This window comes from Zootoca vivipara, chromosome 2 (assembly GCF_965207765.1).
Source record: "Zootoca vivipara chromosome 2, rZooViv2.hap1.1, whole genome shotgun sequence".
Taxonomy (NCBI): Eukaryota; Metazoa; Chordata; class Lepidosauria; order Squamata; family Lacertidae; genus Zootoca; species Zootoca vivipara.
The window spans coordinates 74,449,673-74,466,692 of record NC_142584.1 but is presented as its reverse complement, the minus strand read 5'-3'; the positions used below and the strand labels follow the sequence as shown (position 1 = coordinate 74,466,692).

Here is a 17,020-nt window from a genome sequence, read left to right as displayed (position 1 = left end):
ACACTTCATCTTGAGTTGCACTCCATAGAAAACAGGAGGAGAAAGAGTCTTTATTGTAATAACCCACTTCATTCATTTTAATAAGTTAAACTTATGCATATTAATCAAGTATTGGGTTTTATAACAGCTAATAGCCCTAGATATAATGCATTCCTATACAATCCTTCCTGAAAGAAAAATACATCATATAAAACAGGACACAAGAAATACGTGGAATAATTGCACGGAACTGAACAACAGTATCTGTTTTAATCTTAAAAATCACTACAGCATTCCTAGGCAGCACCAATAAATAGAGTTCCTTTAAGAGTCAAAGTAAGAACCACATCTCACTAGTAATTCTATTAATTAAAGTTTAATTACCCTTGAGTAAACATTTCTACGTTTAGACATGTCAAGATTCAGCACATATTTTTACCAATTTTTCAATAAACTAATTACTAACATCCATTAACCTATTTTGCTTTCAATGTATAATTAACTACCCAGTTGTAATTCAAAAGCATTAGGCAGCAAAAGAACAAAATAGTGTTGATAGCGATAAATGCAAATGCCACAGGCTGTCTCAGGTGCTGGTGAATTTTGCCATCATTGGGCATATTTTAAGCTGACGACGTTTGACAGACCTCTGTAAGCAATGTGGCAGTTGCATTCTGCATTTAACAGCCTGCATTGTGCAGGATATAGTCTCCAAAGTTCCTCCTAACTATGATTCTATAGCACTCTTTTTGAATCATGCCAAATTTGCCAAAATGAGATCTGACTAAAGCTGGAATCTTTAATCAAAAAATCATGGAACCCTTTTCTCCTGCAACAATATCACTTGAAGGATGCTGTGTTGTGTCATGGTGTCCCTCCACAAAGGTGCTGTGGAGTGTATTAGGAGTGTAACTTGCCATAACAGCAAAAAAGAAAAATGGGGGCAATGTTGTCTATACTATCAGGCATTCCAATTGTAAGTGCCTCCCAAAATTGAAGTCAATTTTTGCCAGTCATTCTGAAACCATCCAAAAATGTCTCCTCGTTTTTGTTACAAGATATAAAAGTAAGGAGTCACTTTTCACCACGTCCAGACAAGACACTCTGTGTCCTTGTATATAATCCCCCAAGGCACCTGCCATCATTCCTAATTACCAAACAGAAATAATGAAGAAATCCGTGGTAAATGAATATTTTAAAAATCCCAAGGAAAGATGTATTCCAGGATGCATATTTTGGTTTAAATGTTTGCATTATATGTTTTGCAAAATATTTTTTCTGCCATGTTTGCTCAAAATTCATTTGGAAAGTTCTGCTTTTGCAGGTAGCATAATGTCTAGGGTGCATCATAGAAACACATGATGCAGATTCCTCAAACTATTTAAAATTTTCTGGATTGATGCCTTATTATAACTCAAAACCTTGCCTAGTATCAAAGAGAAGGTGGTTCAGCCGTGTTCAGTGCTTCCAAATAAAACCAAGCAAAGCTTGTGGTTTCGAGGCAGAACCCGGAGAAAAACTTGTGTTCATCCAAATGAAAGAATGTTTTCACACGGCCTTCTGTGAACTGAACACAAACCGACGAGTCTGGCACAGCAAAATGTTCTTCAAGTTGAGCACAAAAAAGGTCCAGTCCAGAGAGGAACTGAATAAGTGTGTGGGTGCTAAGTGCACCAGAATCAGGCCCAAACATGCTAATGACTTTTCCTAGGATTGTGGGGATTAATAACAATGTGTCTCCTGCAGTTATTTGCAACCTGAATAAAGCAGGAAAAACTCTTTTTGACTTTGTCAAGTTTTTTTTTTAACCTTTTCCTTCTACAGAGCATAGCTCATTTTCCTTTGAGAAAATGTTTTTCTCACTGGGCTTTACTTGAAAACACGAGGGATATGCCACCTCTTCCACTGAATGACAGGCTAACAACTAGGTCTTCTTTAGCAGAGGTCTGGGTTGTTACTTGCCTAACAAAGGAAACTATTGAGGTGGAAATAACTTCACCACCCTGTCACCTCTGTTTACCCAAATCCTTTTCTAAGAAGCAGCAAGCTGTATTTCTAAACCATGGTAAAAGACTTGAACAGAGCCAGTAAGCAAAAATTACATCAATGGGTTCCCTCAGCTGCACCCTTCTCATTTGATAGAAGATGATCTTCCCTGCTATGAAGGTTTAGTTGTCAAGTAAGTCTCGTTCCCATTCTATATAACATGTACATTTCAACTGTTTCCAGCCTTTGGATCAATAAACCACCATCTTGGCTTGGATACATCAAGGAACTTCCACCACTATAGTTATAGCATAACCAACATCACACAACAGCCCTGCAGTACCACAGCTTATCAGAGATGAAGTTTCATACAGAGGCATGGGGTTATTTTTTACATTTTGTGGCCTGCAAATTCAGACACTTGCTTTCATTCCCCGTGCAACTAAGGGATCCCTAAAAATATACAGTCGTAGCTTGGTTTTCAAACAGCTTAGTTCTCAAACGTTTTGGCTCCCAAACGCCACGAACCCGGAAGTGACTGTTTCGGTTTGCGAAATATTTTTGGAAGCTGAACATCTGATAGGGCTTCTGATTGGCTACAGGAGCTTCCTGCAGCCAATCAGAAGCCACACTTTGGTTTCCATCTCTCTCTCTCTCTGACTCCATTCGTTGAGGAAGCAACATCTTCTTAGTCTGATATGCTCTCTTGGCTTCCAACCAAGAGAGGACAAAGGCGCTATCTCCTTATGGGGTAGTTTCCAGGTATATTACTTTTGTAACTTAAGTCTGCCTTCTAGAATCCATTTGTGAACAAAATGAGTGAGTGAGTAAACTCTTTTTATACTTTTATAGAACACTGTTCTGTGTCTATCTTTTTATGAGGGACTAAAGGGGTGGCGCTGTTGGATAAACCACAGAGCCTAGGGCTTGCCGATCAGAAGGTCGGCGGTTCGAATCCCCACAACGGGGTGAGCTCCCATTGCTTGGTCCCAGCTCCTGCCAACCTAGCAGTTCGAAAGCACATCAAAGTGCAAGTAGATAAATAGGTACCATTCCAGCGAGAAGGTAAACAGCATTTCCGTGTGCTGCTCTGGTCCACCAGAAGCGGCTTTGTCATGCTGGTCACATGACCTGGAAGCTGTATGCCGGCTCCCTCGGCCAATAACACAAGATGAGCACCGCAACCCCAGAGTCGGTCATGACTGGACCTAATGGTCAGGGGGTCCCTGTACCTTACTGCAGAATTTTAGTAGAAATACAGCATTTACACTTTTAAAAGGAAAGACTCAGGTTCCTCTCTGATCTCTCTCAGTGTTTGTGTGTGTGTGTGTGTGTGTGTGTGTGTGTGTGTGTGTGTGTGTGTGCAGCTGGCCTCTGAGCACATCTATACTCCACCACATGCTCCTTTTTAATTTTGTTGCTTTGAACACTTATGTCTACTGAGCACAGCATGACTGATGGGGTTAAAAAACACAAGAGAACCTGCTCAACATTTGCTGAAATGAAAGCTTGGATTTCTCATCAATCATTTAAAAACAAGTCTTAGCGGCTTGTGCACACAAATTATTCCTCTTCTGAGGCACAGTTCTGCACCAAACAAATGCTTCAATGCTTCAGGTTTTTCACAGGATAGTTATTTTGTACAAATAAATTGCCCAGATAGCAAGGAAATTGGCTTAGCATAAATTATTTTTTATTACTTAAAATTTGGTAAGTTGTCATTTACCAGAATCATTGCCCACACTCCTACTTGGACTGAATGATTAATATTTGGATTCTAGGAAGTGGAAATGCCCAGACGCATGTGGTTGTGTCCAATGGTGCACAATCAGCATTCTACTCTCACAACGTAACATCTCTCTTTCTGCACACCCCCAAAATCTGCTTTGGAGTGTACCTGGACCCTCTACAGCAAGGGAGAAAAGGCAAGTTTCATTGCATAAGCAGAGGTCTGTTATGTGAATGGAGCAAGAGTGGTGGATACAATTCATGGTTAAGAGAGTTATTATCAGGTCGCAGTTATTCAGGATGAACAATGCAACATCTCAGAAGCACCAATGAAATTAATCAATTTTCAAGGTTAAGCCACGGATGATGTCCAGTTATGCAAGTTTTTTTTATATAAAAAAACAACAACACGGGAAAAACAGTAATTGTTGGGGAAACAATAGACTGCTTTGCCTTCCCAAAGATGACCAGGCACAAGCTCCTGGGTTATGTACAGTTATGGCAGAAAGGAATAGAGAAACTCCACTCAACACATTTGACCATGCAAATTTTGTGTCTCTGCATTTTAGATGCAATTACTCCCTACAAACGCTGTAGCAGCAGATGGCCAGAAATATAAACACACATGAAGAGAACTCCTGTGCTTCCTTCTCCTAATGCTTAGAAACGCAGGGGAAAATTCACTAGATATTTTTGTGAACATCTTTCAGCCAGCATAGTTAGCACAGAAAAACATAGCCAAAGAAACATTGAAGCACTGGGAGCAAAACAAGCAAAGGAACACTCTCCCGCACCCTCGCCAAGTATTCATCACTAAAATGAGAACACAACTGGAATATAACCTTAGCCAAAAACCAAAGTAAGGGCAATAAATTTCCTAAACATCAGGAAATGCTCAGATAAGGTATTATGTACGATATGCCATCTCCTACACATTGATAATATTTGGCTGAGATTAGCAGTCCCTTCCAACAGAAATCGAAGTTTCAGGGCCATACTCAGGAAAGTCTTGCAATGAACTCTTACAGATACTGTAATATTCAAATGAAAACATTCCCATCCTCTTAACACACAAGCATACACATACTGTATACACAAAATACTAACCATCATGTGCAGAACAAAGTTTGACTTTAATGAGATGTGCTTTCAAGTAAATGTGTCTGGATTGCACATATTCATTCCCATAGAAAAATATTTTTTTATTTCCTATTATTACGGAAGAGTTATTGGTGTCACCTAAGTGAATTTTATGTAAAAACAGTTTGCTGCTGAAATTCTCACGTTGCCATAAACCTACATTTAGCTATTATTGTTTGCTCCACACCTTTCATTTGAAGAGAGTTAATATTGTAATTAGTTTAGAATAAAAGTTTAACTATACTTACTCCCAAAATTCCATGACTGGAGAAGTAGCATTCTGCAAATATTCTTGAGAACAGTTGGTCATATTAATTTTTTGAAATTCTACACAGTGTTCTATAAAAGAATGAAAAACAATAATGCTGTGATGTTAAAACTTACAAGTTCACTTTGAATATGTTAAGATCATGGCCACAGAGATCTGAAAACAAGATTCAGTCACATGCTTTGATTACTAATTCATACTGGTTGTCCTCAGAAAGGTCTTCACTAGCTGCTTTTGGTTTGTCCTGTTACAACTGCAACAGCCAGACCAGTTGGAGGCAGCAGAAATAGGATAATTTCCTCTGATTGCTAGGGAGTTTAATCATGCATTGTGCTTGATTCAGTTGACCGCAATTCAATTCCTAATGCCTATCACTGGCTTGGGAATCTCTTTCTACCAGAGGAAAGGTGGACTTAATATGGCAAGTGACAAAGCTACCATTTGGCACACTGTTATCTCTGGCATGAGAGAAATGGTAGAAAGAGATCAAAGCAATTCTCCATTATTGAGTTGACACTTACTATTTGGACAGCATTGAATATTGGCTAGGCTTTCCTAAACAGATGCCAAAAAGGACACTGAAGCACTATCATTTCTGATGGACTTGATACTAGACTTTTAATTTACCTAAACATCAATAGATTCAAGTAAGAGTCCCAAACTGTTAAAATGAATAAAAGAATGAGGATGAAAGAGTACAATTCTACTAAAAATTCATTAGATGAGGAATATGAAAATAAAACCCTTACCATTTAAGAATTTATTATTTCCCTTTCAAGTGGGATGAACTAATTCAACGTGCCCTTATACATCACCAAATAAAAGAGGTTATTGGTTTGTAGTTTATAAGAGAATTAATATTTGCCAAAGGTTAGTGTGAGGGGCTTTCCACTGGACTCAACAAAAAGAACCCACAAAAAATTGAAGGGGTAGGACTGGAAGTATAAACAGATTGGCAACCCTTCCACACCTTTTGTGTTAGTGCACACATGTGACCCTTTCTTAATCTCTGCCTCCATATACACACTTGCACACACTTTTCATTGCAATGTTTAATGATTCACAATAGTATGCAAATGTGTCCATCTGTTGATGGAAAGCTGTTTTATCCAGCAGTAGCTGTCTTAAAGTTTACAGTGAGCTCAGATGTAAGTTTTTAAAATAAAATTAATAATAATAATGATAATGATAATAATAATAAAGACTAAATGCCATTACATAAGAGGTAAAAAAAAACCCCTACATATACCCTCTCTATGTTTAGTTTGCAAAGTTTTAATAAACAGTTAAGGAACATATTGTACCACCACTTTTCAAACCAGTGTGTTTTAGAAGGTAAGATTTTCGAAAATTAATACATGCTTTTTAAACCAGACTCTTTAATTCATGAAGCAAAATGATGTATGGGGGAAGATTTGAAGGCATTACTTTTATTATTGGAATAATCAACATTAATTATTGGAATTCATCCCTTTATTCTTACATCATGTGATGCAAATCTGAATTATGCTAATTTTCACCATTATCTTGTTTGGCCCCATAATCATTTAAATATTAAATCACTCTGCTGCTCTTTTAACACATTCATACAGATTGTATGTTCATTGTGCCCATACCTGTATTCCATTCATGCCCACAGGTTGCCCAGGGGAGCTCTGTTGTAAAGCAGTTAAACAAATAGAAGATGGCCCATGCTAAAATGATGATGTAGTAAACATTCAAATGTGCCTCAATAACCTGGGTAGCATATCCGATACCTGCAAAGTACAAATACAGGAACTTGTTTCAGCATTGTTAAAGGAACAAGGAACGAGAGTCAGAAAGCAGTTTTTGTTCAGATTCTAAGTTTGTCACTTGTTAAAAAGAAAATCCTGAAAATATAAATGTAAGGGCTGTAAGGGAAGAACTGGTCATGGGGGGAGCAGTCTTTGAATATATGTGACAAATTGGGCATTGTAATGAAATAAGGCCAAGGCTGAGAACAGCAGGGCTATGCAATGGGTTCAAATGTAAGTAAAGCATGTTAAAGTGTTGGAAAAATGATTTTAGAGGTCCTGTTTCAATGTATAGAGAAGAGGAAACATTCTAAGTTTACAACAAAGCATTTAACATTTAACTTTTAATAAAGCATTTAACTTTTTCCTAAATTCTCCAGATATTTTGCATGCATTATCTGGCTAATGGTTACCTGTAAGGTGATCTGGTATCATTAACTTTTGCACTGTATCATTATCCCCATACTATAGACTGGGTGGGATAAAGCTACGGTTATTCAATGAGTTCATGGCTAAAGTGGATTTGAACTGAGGATTCCTGAGTTTTCTGGTCCTCTGATGTGCTGCACTGGTCAGGAATTGGCATGATTTGCTAACTAAGTTCTGAAAGCATCAGTAAGAAAGGTGTGTAGAATGGCTGGTGCAATGTTTTTGTTGTTGAAGGAAGCAGTAAAAAAATATGTTTGCTCCATTTGTAAGATATTTTCAAAACTCATGAATGTTTTGTGTGTGCACATGCATAGATAGACGCATACATGTTTATATATGGGAAACAAGATATAATTTGACGTGTACCTTCAAACAGTGGACAAACTTTCCTCCAACATGTAATGCCTCCTTCGCTAGTGAACTGTCCCAAGGCAGTTTCCAGGAAAAACACTGGTATTCCACAGCAAATAAAGAAAATCACATAGGGTATGAGAAAAGCACCTAAAAGCAAGGATTGGATATGTATTATTTTGCTTGATCCAGGTCCTTAAAGATAAGTAATAAGTTTAATTTCATGCATAAATTATTTATACAAGACTACCGTACATAGCATCACTTTATTGTCTTATCTCAAACAACACTCTGGGCTCATCCACCCTTGACCTTGTACCATGCCTAGAAAGCATGGGTCTGAGTGGTTTCCCCCTTGCCCCACTCCTTCCCAATGGAAAAACCTCTCTATAGTGATAGATTGGAAAAAATGGCAATCTGGGAGAAACCTGAATTGCTGTTTGCTTTGATTGAGCGCTGAAGAGCAGTTTCCTCCAGGGGAAAGCAACAGGACAAGAGCAAGTATGGATGAGCCTCTGTCTTGAATCATTGATATAGCAAAGGAATATTCATGCGGGTAAAGATGCATAGCTCTGGCCCCTGAATTTTCAAAATTGATTTTTAAATGCCAACAATTTGTTCTACCAATAAGCTTAATATTATCCAATACATATTTCAGGCTGACTTTTACTTACACCTGAGTCACAGATTTAACATACTCTGGGACATGTACCCATGGTCTCTAAAAATTTATTATAAATACGAGCTATAATAATCTTGTGCATGTGAGTATTAAACCCACTCACAAAACAAAGGCATTCACACACTATGGATAAAAAACTACTATATTATCAATATTTGCAACCAGAAATATCAATAGAACTGACATTCCCAGTTAAATGCTTGGATGTTATTGACTTGGACCTGGTGTAGAGCACACAGTGCTAATGATGCAGTTAGGCAATCATAGATCCTGGACTTGATTGGGGGGGGAGGTTGGGGGGGACCTCCTTAGATGGCATTCTGTCTTCACTTCAAAATGCGGTAAGCCAGTCCTGCTGAGTTTGGGGGCCCTTGACTTCTGTCCTAAAGCCCTGACTTGATGGCACTACTGTACAACGCTTATGCCATTGGGACATGACTCAAAATGACCTCTCTGTGGCAAGATACCTGCCAAGCCGAAGACATTTAGAAGCATTTACTGCATGGATTCTCAACCCGTCATGTGTGCCTCCACATACCCTTCAGTCATTACAAGGAATGTAGAAAGTGGGCATGGAGACCCAAATCATTAAGGCTACAGTTCATTTCATAAGTGTTCCTATTACGGGTCAAGCATTGATCAGTCACCATATGGACTATATTTGCTGCAGCACCAATGGCAAATGTAACAAGAGAAGATACTTGAACAGTAAACAAAATGTGTAGCATGGAAAATCTAACTAGTAAATGTATAACTTTTATGGTCTGGTTACATTGTATTGCACTTCACTTTGAATTACTTCTTTTTTTGCTTTTTATGCATTGCATTTTACTATTACAGTCGTACCTCGGAAGTCGAACAGAATCTGTTCTGGAAGTCCATTTGACTTCTGAAATGTTTGACTGGGGAAGCCCCGTTGGACGTTGGATCACTTCCAGTTTTCAATCGTTCGGGAGCCGGAATGTTCAACTCCCAAGGTGTTTGGGAGCCAAGGTACAACTGTATTTGTAAATTGCTTAGAGACTAGTAAAGTGACTAATTACCTAAACAAATGATACTAATAATAGTTCCAACTGCATAGTTCTAAGCTATTTTAACTTTAATTTGTCTATACTTTTTTAAGCAACTAAACTTAACTGGTGAAACTAACAGTTAAATATTCTTGTTTTGCCTTCCATTCATGCAGCACACCAAAGCATATACTATGCTATTACTTAGCCCTGAAAATATAGCAGGTTTCCTTAAATAAGTTTGCAAACAAAATTATTTTATTTGGATAGTAAATAGGATCACAGTAATAGACATTCACTAAAAAGGGGGAGACAAACAGTGAAAGCTGAATATTTTTCATGTGTCATTAAGTAGTTTGGTAAAGTCTAGAAAATATTGCTGGGTTGGTTCTAGAGAGCAAGTGGCATGCAGAATTTTTAAGAAACTGAATCTTCTTCCAGTACAGTTTCACCTCTCTCATATACACCAGTGGACCTTAGTAACTGAAGCATTCTAATAATAATTTAGTGCATTAGGTAATGATATTCTAAGTACACCTACTTGAGAAAAATGAAACAGCATTTCAACAAACATTTAATTTTTCAAGTCTTCCAAAGAGAGCACAATCTTTATTCAGAAACACCTTCAATTCTTGGTTTTCCTTTCGGAAATAAATTACATTGGCCATTTGCTGAAACCTATTGTTTCAAAGCTTTTCAGAATACAGAATTCTGGTTCTTTCCTAGATGCAAAGCACAAATCCACCGTAATTTATTTTATTTTTATTTGGGTACACTGTACTCTGGGTACACTGTGAGTTTTTTGGGTGGTTTTTGTCATCAGCCTTTGTAAAAATTATGAAGATCCATGAGGATCCTTTGTGGGTCAGTGCTTCTGTGGTGCTAGAAAACATCAGATCTGTAATTTTTACTGTGCAGTCTACCACTGCAAGCTTTAATTTTGTGGTTTCAGAGGATGCATAAAATCATGCAAATTCAAGGTCTGTTTTAGTTCTACTGGATCAGACTTTTGCCTAGACCCCTCATAAAAGCAAAGACGTGTTCATGAGTGTCTGTCTGTCTGTCTGTCTGTCTGTTGAGGAGCAAGGAAAAGAGATCTGGGGAAGTGGGGAGGAAAGCAACCAAAGTAGTGGTGTCAAAATAATCTCTCAGAATTCCAAAAAACCAGAAAGGATGGCAACCCTTGCTGCTTACCCAGGAATAAGACCCACTGAACTCAGTATGACTTACTTTTGAGTACAGATATATAGGATTGAAGTGTTTGGCCTTTATATATAAAAAAGCAAACAAACCAGTTTCTGTGTCGAAAACAAGCATCAATTCTCAAAATACCTAAGCAAAAACTGTACATTTACTGCACCACCAATCAAGTATCATCAATGTGCATGCTCTAATATGCATGTGAACAAGAAAAGATAGGTGATACATTTTAGCACTCAACACTCATACCACACAAATTAATGATTTATGTAGAAACTGGTTCGTTGGCATCTCTTAGATAAAATCCTAAATCCTCAAACCATGTTTTGCCCCACTTGAGTCTGTGATTTGAACAATGATCAATTTGTTTCATGCAAATTTAACCATGGGCAGAATTCAATTGAATAGCTGTGCTAGCAGGAGTCCCACTAGCACAATGGGGCATTCCCCCTTTCCTCCCCCATGTGCCCCCCTCAAGTCTGGGGGTACTGGGAGAATCCCCATGTCATCATTTGGGGCAGGGAAAGGGAGATCATTCCATCTGGCAAGCAGAAATGGAATGATGGAATGATCATAATAGTGCAATGCTGAATTTGTCCCATGGTCTCTAATATATCAACTAAATTTAACATGGAAGAAGTGAAGTTCTGAGTCAGTATTGCACTAACAACTGAAAAGCAGTACTTAGACTCTCAAAATAATAATAATAATAATAATAATAATAATAATAATAATAATAATAATAATGAGCTTCTGTATTCCTATGTAAACATATTTCTTATTTTGCCCTGATGAATGTATACATTGAAGTAGGAAATTTGCTTGATCATGTGGCATAAAAATGACACCCCCAGCTTTGTCAACATCATGTAACAAAACAGCATGAGGAACTGACTAACAGTAACAAACAAGAATCGTTGTTAATACAGAAGATCTTGTTTTCCTGCCACTGTGTAGCAACAGACGACAATAAAGAAAAGCAAGTAAACCTACACACTGTGCTTTTAAGAGACGTAGCAAACCAAATGGGCCAAATTCATGATGGTGTTTCACAGTACAGAAACACGAAAGATTTTGGCCCTGCACTGTTGGCAGAGAAACAAGAAACAAAGATTCACACTTTCTGTGCTGCTTTGACAGGCTACCCAACACACAGTTTCCCTCATGTTGTTTAAAGAACACAATCCCCATGTCTTTTGGCAGTGTTTGAATCTTTGCAGTATACCTGCTTACAAATGCCTTAGGTCAGGATAGAAATAGGCATTGTAAGTGTACTCAATAGGTTGAGCACACATCATAGTCCCTCCCACTTCCACCAGCACCTCTACTTTTCCACGTTTGAAGAGCATCACCTCTTTGCCAAAGCATAACCTACTAGCCATATAGTATGGGAGGTTACTCTTCAATGGACAATCCAAATCTCCCCCTGACCACATGGAACTGGTTGCACAATTGCTTAAATTCTGGTCTAAAAGCTTATCTGTAGATAAATTACATTCATATTCAATGGCCTTAGTCCCAAAAGTGTGCTTAGAATTGTAGCCTTATAACTTTAAGGGAAGTGGAACTATGTATACCAAACTAGTGTCCATGTCTCTGGATTTGTGGGTGAAGATGGAAGGTGGCATATCCATCATTTTTTAAATATCTATGCTGATTATTAATTGTACTTTTCTTGTTTTATTTCTTCTATTGTACTTTATTGTATTACAATTTGAATTCTGTGGAATTAAAGTTGCTTAAAGAGGCAGAAAAATCATTAAGTGGTACACCAAAAATATAGTGGTCCTTGGAGGGGGGTGTTTGGGAACCACTAGAGTAGGGGGTTCCAAAACTGAGGTTCATGGACCATCAGTAGTCCATGAACTTCATTAAGGTGATACACAGTGCCTCTGCATTAAATATTAATTTACATTTTAAACTGTATTTTATTGCTTCTTTTATATCTTATATTGTTTTTATTGAATTGCAATTTCATTTCTATGAAAATCAATCAGCATCTAGCCCAGTGCATTATAATTGCTACAACTGTCAAGAACCTCAGCAGTTTTCAAGTGGTTAATAATGGGGGCGGGGTGGGGGGAGTTAGGCAACCAGTAGTCTAGAGAATGCATTTTCTTATCATTGATCATATGTGCATATATGCTTATATGTTTCTTACATTGTATAGTTACTATTATGAATGTGATCCATAAATATATACCTAGAATAGATAATACCTAGAATATTTTGTCATTAATAATCTAAGGATAATAACTAATCCAAATTACGTTTCATCCTGCCTCACAATATCACAGTACTGTGCTGAATGCTGTTTAGAGTTTGCTGTAACAGTATGTCCCTTCTTCAGTTTACAATCCACCCTCTTTTCCTTTGAAAACATTGATCATATTTGCCTCCTTCTGCTATTACAGAGCAGAAGTTCATCAAGTTTAGCATTCAGGGCAGGATCCAATGAACCATGCTACTAGCTCTACTCATCCCAAACATCTTTGACTTGTGGTTCTCAAGAATCAGTCACCTCTCCCCCAACACACAAACACACAGACACACACTAATGAATCATAGCAAAATACTATTGAAACACTTTCAAAAGCAGCATTTACTGTGGCATGACTTTAAGAATCACTATTCAAATGTTTTAAAAGTGGAAAATTCAATCGATCCTCAGATATATTAACACCTGTTTACAATGAGCAAAGCAAAATAGAACTATCCATTCCATGTTGACTGTCCCAAGAACAGCATTCAGAGGTTCTTTCTGACACAGAGAATCGATGATCTTATAAAAGCATTTCACTGTGTGTTGAATTGGGCTGATGGTTATATTTTTGAATACTAACATAGCTAGTAGCCAATGGCAGACCTTAAAATCACTTTTAGAAGCTATTTAAAGCTGGCGGTCATCACAGAGCTCCATGACAATATAAGTGAAGTCTACCTAATTTGTAAAAACAGAAACTTGAGGCTGCTGTGCCAACACCATGCCAAGACGCCATTGAACTCCATCTGAATAAATATGCTTAAGGTTGTACTGTGAGCATAACTTCAGTATGCAACATAAAATCTCTATAACTGTATAGAGTATAGTATATGTGCCAGTATAACTGGTAATACTTTCCAAAGTTATATTAACAAAAAGTCTAGTGGCACCTTAAAGACTAGCAAATATATGTGCACGCACACGCACATACACAAACACGCAAATGCAGTCACTGTCCACCATGCAGTTAAAGAAGTGTGTTGCTGCCGATAAAAGATCTTGCACAATGCACATGTTATTTGGGTGCTTCTAGATGGGGAATTAGTGGGACGCAGGTGGCCCTGTGGGTTAAACCACAGAGCCTAGGGCTTGCCGATCAGAAGGTTGGCGGTTTGAATCCCCGCGACGGGGTGAACTCCCATTGCTCAGTCCCAGCTCCTGCCCACCTAGCAGTTCAAAAGCGCGTCAAAGTGCAAGTAGATAAATAGGTACCACTACAGCGGGAAGGTAAACAGCGTTTCCGTGCGCTGCTCTGGTTCGCCAGAAGCGGCTTTGTCATGCTGGGCACATGACCTGGAAGCTGGCTCCCTCGGCCAATAACGCGAGATGAGCGCTGCAACCCCAGAGTCGGTCACGACTGGACCTAATGGTCAGGCGTCCCTTTCCCTTTACTTTAGATGGGGGATTAATTTGAAAATAGGCCATTGAGATTTTCAGATAGGATGTTAGCAACAAGTGTGCTGTTGTTAACATCATATATCCCTTAGAAATTGTACATCTGGATTAAATGGGCAAAAGATACAGTCTGACATTTTAAACCCAACAACATGTGAATGCTGCTAAAAACCTGCATGTCTGAGGAACTCTAACCCCACAATAAACACCCATGTGGTAGCACTGCTTTGCTAGGAGACGCTAACATGGATTTTGTCTAAACTCTATAATATTCACCAGCAACAAGCTTTAGGAAAAGAAACCTTCTGCCTGAGAGTCAAAACTGATATTTGTCATTAAATGAATTTTTTTTAAAAAACACCACCACTTTCAAAGGGTTCAAAGGGGTTGCATGGTGTGTTTTCAATTCAGTCTAGCCAACAAACCTTTCCTTTTATCAACACGACTCTACATAGTCACTACATTAATCTAAATTCCATACCGCAGGTGGAGCATTTTACATGCCATGCTCACACCTGCCTGAATACTGTACTAGCATACACTGAGAAAACCTCTTTTCCCTGACATTAAGCAAACAGACCATTCAGCGATTCCCCAGGGCATGAAAGCTATGCATTTACACATGATGCCATCTTACCTCCTCCATTTTTGTAGCAGAGATACGGGAATCGCCACACGTTTCCCAGCCCAATAATCTCCCCGGCCACAGAAAGCATAAATTCAACCTTATTGTTCCAGTGGCCTCTTTCATGCACTTTCTTATCGTTGCTGTGGACCAAGTTGGTACTTGAGGCTTCCGGGTCCAGAGCATCATCTGGCTTGCCATTAATTATAGGAATAGTCTTTTCAGCTGTCATGACTCTTTCCAGCCTGAAGAAGGAGAAGGAGAAAAGGGAGGGGAGATAGTAAGGAAGGTTTGGGTGTTGAGACATCCCTTTCTACTTGGTCAACACACCGTTTGCTTTGCATCTCCCCTATTTCACAAAAGCCTCAATAAAAAGCGCAGGAGATGCAAAACTTTGCCAGATCCCTGCTGCTGCTGCTGCTGCTGGGATTATTTAGCGCGACAAATACAAACGGAGACAAGGAGCATTGCGCTCCCTTTCCCCACAATCCCTCCCCTGACCAAATGCAGCAGCCTTGCAAAACTGCCATGCATCCCTGGGGCTGCCCGGCATCTTCCTAGGGTGAATGTAACGCGTGGTGAGGAGGCCGGATTCTTCGACTCACCCAGGACTCTGCCTGCGCTGTTGGGAGAGGGAAGAGGTCGGTGCCGGGCTCGCCCCTCAGCCTTCGGGCTGCGTCCCTCTTCGTCCTGTTGCGCCGTCAAACTGGGCAGAGGGGGCCCGCGGCGAGGCAGGCGTCCGCGGCGGAGGCTGCAACCGTGGCTGAGGGGGAAAGGCTCGTGATAGGCAGGGACGTCTGGTCTTCTCCCTGACCGCTGTCGCTGCCTGAGAAAGGCTGGGGTGCTCCTGGGCTGGCCACGCTGCTGAGGGGGAAATTTGCAACTGCTCGGCGGCGCTCGCTGAGGAAAACGCACAACACCCGCCCCCTCCACCCACCTCAGTCTGTCCCACCAGCTCTCCCGCCTCCCCTCCTCCTCTCCGCTTCGCTGCCGGCAGAACAGCACAAGCCCGCGCTCCACCTCCTCCTAAACGGCGACAAATATATATGTGTGTCTATTCCTACCCGCCCCTCCACCTCCTATATCCCCCCCCGTTCCCGCCTTTAGGACATTACGAGCTGAGGAAAGCAAGGGGCGGGGAGGCCAAGAGCTACTAGCCCTGGCCACATGGGTGCGGGAAGCTGAAGCAAGCTAGCCCAGGGCGCCATGCGGCCGAGGAAGAAAACGAAGTCATTGCCAAAATGCAGGCGAAGCTGGGCTGAGGGGCGAATGAGAGAATGGGAGGAGAAGCCAGAAGCCACCCGCGTGAGACACGGTGTGTGAAATGTTCCACGAGATTGCAATGGTCTAAAACCAGGGGCAACAATGTCATTAGCCTCGCCTTTGGGGCATCCTCAGCATTAGCAGAGGCAACCGGTGTTTGCCAGGGATGTGCCCGTGGCTAGCCAAAGTTCACCACTGAGCAGAGGCGCCAACTTGCACTCCAGATTGAGGGGCCCCAGCGTCATGCGTGTGTGTAACTTCATGTGGGCAACGCGCATCATGCGCCTGTGATGTGACCCATGCAACGCACCTGGCCTCCGCCTGACCTGGCCCACTGCTGCTGCCACACACACACCTGCAAATGTGCCCAGGCTGCCTTGGCCCACTGCCTCCTGCCAACTTACCATCCTGCACTTCCAGAAGTGAAGCCTGGCTTCCTAAAATATGTCTCCAGCAGCAGTGGACCTCAATGGAGGCCTTGAGGTGGCAGAGGCCTTGGCTTCACTGTGGTGGTGAGCCAACAAAGGTAAGGTTTCCAACAACCGGGGTTCAGAAGCATTGTTGCCTTAAACTGTGGAAGAAGAACATAGCCGCCATGGCTGATAGCCATCGCTAGCCCTCTCCTTCATGAATTGGTCTAATCTTGTTTTAAAGCCATCCAAGTTGGTAGCCATAGCTGCTTCCTCTGGAGCAAGTTCCATAGGGCTCCTCAATTATTTTGTTTGGGGGAGCCGAAGACCCCTCAGCCCCTAGGAGTTGGCTGCTATGCCATCTAGTCAACAAGAGTTTTGAAGTGATCTCTAAGACCATTCCTGTTGAAAGTAGCTGCTAGACTTGAACTCAGCACTTTTTTGGAGGAGCACCTTCCTGAGCAGCAGGCAGCTCAAACTGTTGTTGTGATCTAAGGATGCCGCTTCTACAGATGT

General features: G+C 40.5%; 1 protein-coding gene across 2 annotated transcripts in view; it reads right to left on the bottom strand.

The window, feature by feature from the left end:
- SLC6A11 (solute carrier family 6 member 11) overlaps window positions 1-15,848 on the bottom strand; it is a 91,507-nt gene extending 75,659 nt beyond the window's left edge. The window contains exons 1-5 of one of the 2 annotated variants that reach the window (XM_035106212.3): window positions 15,437-15,848; window positions 14,844-15,076; window positions 7,672-7,806; window positions 6,718-6,858; window positions 5,082-5,172 (exon numbers count right to left, since the gene is read on the bottom strand). In XM_035106212.3, coding sequence (XP_034962103.1) covers window positions 5,082-5,172; window positions 6,718-6,858; window positions 7,672-7,806; window positions 14,844-15,063 — 587 coding nt within the window. In that variant the 5' untranslated portion in view covers window positions 15,064-15,076; window positions 15,437-15,848. The remainder of the gene's footprint in view (window positions 1-5,081; window positions 5,173-6,717; window positions 6,859-7,671; window positions 7,807-14,843; window positions 15,077-15,436) is intronic. The other variant, XM_088663221.1, reaches the window with a different exon arrangement.
- Window positions 15,849-17,020: the final 1,172 nt, after the last annotated feature.